Below are 7,838 nucleotides of genomic sequence, written 5' to 3'. Positions count from 1 at the left end.
TCGGCGGTACGAGGGTATACACAGTTGGTGTTTACGGCCTAGTAACCTGGGGACATCAAGAAACGCCTGAGATGACGTGAGCAATGATGGAAGACGAGATTCACCTGTTCTGCAAACAAGCAACCCGCCTCTACGACCCTCTAACATCACTCCTGCTAAGAGACACCGTTGGTACATCCAGTCCTGCTCTGCTGTGGTCATCTGCGACGTCAAGTTTAACATCAAGACTGCCGTGTGAACTGTGATTGATATGAAGGCGTGTGGACTGTCGAGAGCAAGATTAATGGCCGAAGTAACAGTATTCTACAGCTGTCACTTGGCACTCCGCTCTACTACACTCTGTCGTCATTCAAGAGTACCGGATGGGAGTACAAGAGGACCAGGTATTGATGTCTACACATGAGAAGAAGCAAGATCGACACCGTCATCGTCAGCGACTACATTCAGCATCCAGCAGCATCGATTTTTTTTTTTCGATTACTCAATATGAACAATTGATACAAACAACAAAGTTGGCTCTGAACATCTGTGTAAAGAACATCTGGACACTTTTGTTTAAATGTTGAAAAACAGATTTAAAATAATTCTGGTATAATATATGAAAATTTTACTCTATAAATTGGTCAGTAATCAAAATCGAAGCCCCTGTGTAATTGTCTCAGCCCAGAACAAACGGTTATGGAAAATTATGTTGTGCTATTTTTTTCAGAATGTTTGAACACAGGAGAGGCGGACCAATATAAACATTGACACTTCTAGTGAGTGAGAACACTTGGCTGTACAGTCAGCTGAAACCTGTGATATAGTATAGGAATTTTTATTTTTAGATACATGTAATAAACGTTAGGTGTGTTCCTTGACATGTCAAGGTTGACATTGATGGGGAGTGGGTAGTACACGGATGTGAACTGATAGTTCCGTAGTACGCTCCCGGATGACTGAAAGTTCAGTCTGATGATATAACTTTAATGTTTGTTTGAGCACGGTGTGGCCGGCTCTAGAGGACACATGGACTTGGCTAGTGAAGAGCCAAGAGAGTTTAATAGCTAGTTTTTGATGGTAGAGTAGGGACATGTTATTTAGCTATGTCAGTAAGGATAGGATGTATGTTTCCTGATATTAGAGGATTGCTGTCAGTTGACAGCTTAGAAATTTATGAAATATGAACATGTTTATTATGATGTTGGACTATTATTTGTCAAATTTTATTAGTTAGGTTAGCTTTTGTTTGTGGCATGAGTTGAATTGTGGGTTTGGATACTAAACCTCGTGAATTTTAACAAATTAACAAGGTTTACTAAGTGCTTGTGCGGGGGGGTTGTAACAAACTAGGCTGTTGTAAGAATTATCCAGAGTGGTTTATCGACAAAAGAGAATGGGAAGCTGAGCCGCATGGTGACCTGACCCCCAGGGGAATTCGCGGTGGAAATAACCGACGCTTTGTTCATATCTGCGTATAATGAATCATCCTATAGTATTCAGGAATTTAGAGAAAATTAGCCTTTATTCATTTTGCATTAAAATTGTATTGTATAATAGTACTGGACACAATATCAAGAGTATTCTAATTATTGAGTTTAAGTCACCATCAGTGACGTCACGAATCAGATCTAACTTTTAAAGCGGAGTGACCGGCGGTCATAGGTCATCAGGGGTTGACAGGTCTACTATTTCTCAAAGTTTTAATAACCATCTTTGTGATCGGGAACAGCTCTGACGTTAGAGGCTTGTGTAATTTAATTCAGTAAAATAATTCAACCAGTCTGGATCAATTAAGTACAACAGAGGTTAATTGTTATAACTTAAACCTGGCTAGTAACTTGGTAGAACTTTGACTAGGCGGAAGGATACAAGGTTCTAGTCTGGGCTAGGCCAGACGAGGACAAATCAGTGTGGTCACGGAAGCAGCTAGGAGAGGTCAAACATCTTACCTCTCCCCAACAAGACCAGCACAACACCCAGAGCTGTGGTCGCCCAAGGTATAGTTGCTATTGTTAAGTATAGAAATAGTCTCATTTGCCACTCAGGTCAAGTAGGGAGTGTTAAATTGATAGGGAGTGAACATATTTAGATTTTGTTTTAGTTTTCGTTTAATAAATTAAATTTGTTATTAATTTGCATTTTATTGTTTCCATGTGTTTTATGTGTATACTTGTCCTGGTCACGTGGTCCACACGAGGCAGAGTTGCATTGGGCGCCGATTCTAACATCGAATCGGAATTATCATTACCGTGTAATTTATTCCACACTCAAGGTCATCGTTTATAGTGGGGATCAAGCCCCTAGGTTGATTAATTAGCGTGATCGATCCAGACCTCGATCATTGCTCTTGTATTACTGGTCTGGTGGTGGCAGCAGAGGTGACTCTAGGGTTTTGTTCAGAGCTTAGGTCACGTCATACTGGGTGTAGAATCCTAAGTCGGTCAATCGTCTTAGGACCACGTGGCGTGGAGTTGGCTTTGGTAAAAGTTTTGGAGTCCCTTGGTTTAGAAATAAAAGTAAGAATACGGGTAGAGGGCGTAGAAAGAAGGAAGTAAAGAGAGAGGAACTCGAACCCGTGTTACACCTTTGAGATGTATTTATTGCTTATCTCAATAAACATACTTGAACTTGTACTAGCTCTATCTATAAATCCATCAATGTTTGTATCACACCTTGTATGTATGTACTTTACCTGAATAAACATTTGAATTTTGAATTTGAATTTTTACTAGGCGAGACCTATGCAGCCTGCACACCCAAACAGTCTAGCTGACCAGTCGTCTCGCCATTTGATGCGTCAAATATAAAGTGCTTTTGCTATACCAGAAGCGTCCGAATTTCGTTCTAGGTTACGTTCCTATGTCAACCTGTCCTCACACTTAATACACCGCAATCGGGACGTATTAAGCCACAGATTTAAAAATTCTGGTGTTTTATTAAAATTACGTAAAAGCGCCTTTATCCGGATCCTCATTAGTGCTTAGGCGAAGCGCTAATTTTCGGACGTATTGACTTTGACGAAACCACTTCGTATTCGATGTTTGTTATATCGTGTTGACCGACAACAGATAATTAAGCCGTGTCCAAGAGCTTAGATTCGACTCTTTAAGTACAACTACATACACACACCACACACAAACACACACACACACAGACTACACATTACACATACTACACACACACACTACACATTACACACACACACACACACACACACACACACACACACACACACACACACACACACACACACACACACACACACACTACACACACACACACACACTACACACACACACACACACTACACCCACACACTACACACTACACACCCACACACACTACACACCCACACACACCACACACACTACACACCCCTACACACCCACACACACTACACACCCACACACACTACACTACACACTAGATGTATCCGGGTGCTGGAACACACAATTTGCTGAAGGCATCAGATGATGAGCGCTTGCCTACCCCCCCCCCCCCACTTCCCCACCGGACAGATGCCAGACCCTCCACATATCTTATCCAAAATGGCCCCATTATCTCCACTGTTATTAGTCCGGACACTGTACAACCAATTTGGGTCGGCTCCGACACTGTACAGCCAATTTGGGTCGGCTCCGATGAGGCTGCGCTTTCATATCAGGTTTTTGGCAGTAAGTAATGTTATAATTGCTTACAAAATGCAATTATATGATTCGTATTTCCCGATCTGGTACCTATTATGTTTTGTATTGTCACCATTACCGCGATACTATCACCATTAATCGTGTACTGTAACCATTAGGCGAATCCTAAGAGATGATTAAGTGATGAAGATTCCGCTATCATGATTAAGCGGGGATTAACACTATTAAGTGGATACTGTAACCATTAACCGGGTTATGGGTTAGGCTATGGGTCCCCATAATATATATATTATATATATATATATATATATATATATATATATATATATATATATATATATATATATATATATATATATATATATATTGGAGCGGAGTCTTGAGGTGGGTAGAATATAGTTGTGCAATAATTGGCTGCACAACTATATTCTACCCACCTCAAGACTCTGCTCCAATATAGAAGCATCAAGAAATATGGACCAATAGGCTTTCTACAAACACTTCTATTCAATATATATATATATATATATATATATATATATATATATATATATATATATATATATATATATATATATATATATATATATATCAAACCCTCTAAATTTTCACCCTCTGAAACGCAACGCTGAGGCGCTGGAACAAGAAACTCGTTGCTCTTTGGTCTTTTTGTAGCCTTAACTAGTTTGTCGCCCAGTTTTTTTCGGGAACTTCAATGCACCTTTGCCCCGCGAACTAAGAGGTTTCCGAGCCAATCGGAACAAAGCTGTAGCAATAACCTCTGCATTTGATGACTTTCCGCGTGTTTCCCCCTGAAAGCAGCAGCGCCAATCTCTCCGATATTACTGAATTGAAGGTTTGGTACAGGCATAACGCTCTCCCCTTAGTATTGGGTGGGTCGCAATGTAACCAAATTAGACTCGACTCGGCACCGGATTCCCCCTTTATATCAGAACCACATGGTGCACTAATTATATGTATATATAATGTTTTAATGCAATACTGGCTGTTGGCCAGAAAGGCAGCTAGCGTATGTACACACACACACACACACACACACACACACACACACACCCACCCCCACACACACACACACACACACACACACACACACACACACACACACACACACACCCACACCCACACACACACGCTGCAGTTACGACCAGTCTACAATCCTTTTAACCAATATTATAGCCCCTTACCACATTTATCTTGTTTACAAAATATAAATACAATAGGCACGATAAAACCCTTTCCTCAACTTCACTACAAAATTAATTAACATAAAGTTCATTTGGCAATTCAGTGTCGCATTTGAAATTACTTAATTTCCACATTTTTAAAGGTTAGCTTCAAAATACGTTGAAAATTACACACGAATATTGATATATAGGAAATCAACATATATCCCTTTGTGTACTATGGTGTGGAGAGTATAAACAAAATTTGTATGCAAAAAACATAAAGGCTATATATATATATATATATATATATATATATATATATATATATATATATATATGTCGTACCTAGTAGCCAGAACTCACTTCTGAGCCTACTATGCAAGGCCCGATTTGCCTAATAAGCCAAGTTTTCATGAATTAATTGCTTTTCGACTACCTAACCTACCTATCCTAACCTAACCTAACTTTTTTGGCTACCTAACCTAACCTATAAAGATAGGTTAGATTAGGTTAGGTAGGGTTGGTTAGGTTCGGTCATATATCTACGTTAATTTTAACTGCAATAAAAAAAAAATTGACCTCCTACATAATGAAATGGGTTGCTTTATCATTTCATTAAAAAAAAATTAGAGAAAATATATTAATTCATGAAAACTTGGCTTATTAGGCAAATCGGGCCTTGCATTGTAGGCTGAAAAGTGAGTTCTGGCTACTAGGTACGACATATATATATATATATATATATATATATATATATATATATATATATATATATATATATATATATATATATATATATATATATATATATATATATATATATATTTATATCAATACTGTAATATGTAAACAATCAGTTTACACACACACACACACACACACACACACACACACACACACACACACACACACACACACACACGGACGAGCGGCCAGCATTCGGAATTCGCAGCCTACCCACACGGGTTTGATTCCCAGGCCCAGGCAGAAACAAATTGAAAAAAAGTCTTTCACCTGATGCCTCTGTTCACATAGCAGTAAACAGGCACCTGGAAGTGCCTAGGACACCACCAAGCTTATCGAGTTCTAAGCTTCATCCCCCTAACTAGTTCCTGATTTAGAAGCTAGAGAAAAAAAACATGATCCTGGCGTACAAATTACTTAAAGTAAATTTGCATTTGTTGAAACTTATCAAAATAGCCATGTATCATAATGAAAGCAATATACAGCAAGAAAAGGTAAATGAATTAAGGTCTTGGGAAACAATCACACACATATATATACAGAGACAATAACGAGGCAGCTAGACTTGTTCTGATATTCCCTATGAACGAGTCAGACATAAGGGAAGTCCAATTAGAAGCCCTCGTTAAGTCCACTACGGGCTCACCATAGCCCGTGCTACTTGTATTGTTCCAAGTAGCTGACTTTAAAGCAAGAACACAGGAAAACAAGAACACAAAAACACAATAAAAAAGTAGTGGTAGTAGAAACAGTTGATTGACAGTTGAGAGGCGGGCCGAAAGAGCAGAGCTCAACCCCCGCAAACACAACTAGGAGAATACAGAAGCCCCCATGGGATTGAGCGTACCACAGTGTACTGACATTTGAGTATCTGGTGAAAGTAGGATTAGCATCTCCAAGGAAGGGACCAGAAAGAAAAGAGCTGACTTACAGGAAGATGAAGACTTACAGGACAGGAAGGTATGATGGGGAAATTCCTAATGGGGAATACCATTGGAAAAGCAACTCAGAGAAAGGACCGTGCAAGATATGATGGACTACATCACCCCCATGAGTGCCAGGAAGCAACAGACAAGTTTATCCCTGCACAAAACAAGAACATTAAATGCAACAAATTAATCCGTTGTTTAATCAGGCATGTAAGCAAGGAAACAATTACAAATAAAAAACATGGACAGCTACAGAACTGACAGGACACCAGAGAGTAGAGGGAGACACTGAAGAATGAGTTCCTCAGTGTGAAGAGAGAGAAGCAGGTAGGCAGTATGAAAATGACATAGCTAGTAAAGCCAAGACCCAACCAAAACTACTCCACAGCCACCTCAAGAGGAAAACAACAGTGAATGAGCAGGTGATGAAACTGACCAAAAGAGAGTCAAACAAGTACACAGAGAATGACTAGGAAATGTGTGAAGAACTCAACAAAAGTTTCCAGGAGATCTTCACAATAGAGCAAGGAGAAGTCACTGTATTAAGAGAAGTGGCGGTAAACCAAGCAATTATGGAGAAATTTGACCTTAACAGAGATGAGGTCAAACCGAATCTATTGGAGCTGGCAGTGACAAAGGCTGTTGGGCCTGACAGGATCTCACCGTGGATAATAAAGGAGTGTGCAGGAGCACTAAGTGCTCCACTCGCCATGATGTATAACAGGTCACTGGAATCAGGAGACATACCAAAAATTTGGAAGACAGCTAATGTAGTCCTAATATACAAAAAAAAAGAGCCAGCCAGGAGGCACAGAACTAGAGGCCGGTGTCCCTAACTTGTATACTATGGAAGGTGCTGGCAAAGGTCATGAGGGCATAGCTAATAAAGCACCTGAAGAAAAGGGACTTCATGCCATACCAACATGGGTTCAGGGATGGTAAATCGTGCAACCTAATACACGTCACATTTTCAACAAAATCAACCAAATCCGTTAAAACGACAACGTATCTGAAACAAAAATAATAATACACCGTAATATCGACTTTTTCTATGTATCTTTTGTAGCCGTAATGTACCCGATACATTTTCTATGTAATCGGCCCTCAAGAGGTTAGGTGGGTTGCTTGGGTTCGCATGTTTCTGGTTATGTAAATCATTCACATTTGTTTACGGAATTTACAATGAAAATACACATTTACCATTTTAAATTGGGTAACAAAGCCATTTAAATTGTGTTTATCGCTAATGGAGATTATACATTTGCTTGATGCAAGACCAATTATACACTTCACATCTCCGTTACAATCCTGTTTTACATTCATCCCCCCCCCCCTGCGTCCTTAATAGA

General features: G+C 39.6%; 1 protein-coding gene across 1 annotated transcript; it reads left to right on the top strand.

Annotated features, from left to right (window-relative positions):
* Positions 1 to 6,965: 6,965 nt before the first annotated feature.
* LOC138359841 (uncharacterized) lies at positions 6,966 to 7,325 on the top strand. Its single transcript, XM_069319548.1, has one exon. It carries the CDS (start codon positions 6,966 to 6,968, stop codon positions 7,323 to 7,325), a length of 360 nt encoding a protein of 119 aa, XP_069175649.1.
* Positions 7,326 to 7,838: the final 513 nt, after the last annotated feature.

The sequence above is a fragment of the Procambarus clarkii genome, chromosome 93, assembly GCF_040958095.1.
Source record: "Procambarus clarkii isolate CNS0578487 chromosome 93, FALCON_Pclarkii_2.0, whole genome shotgun sequence".
Lineage (NCBI taxonomy): Eukaryota > Metazoa > Arthropoda > Malacostraca > Decapoda > Cambaridae > Procambarus > Procambarus clarkii.
This window is presented reverse-complemented; position numbering and strand designations above follow the sequence as displayed.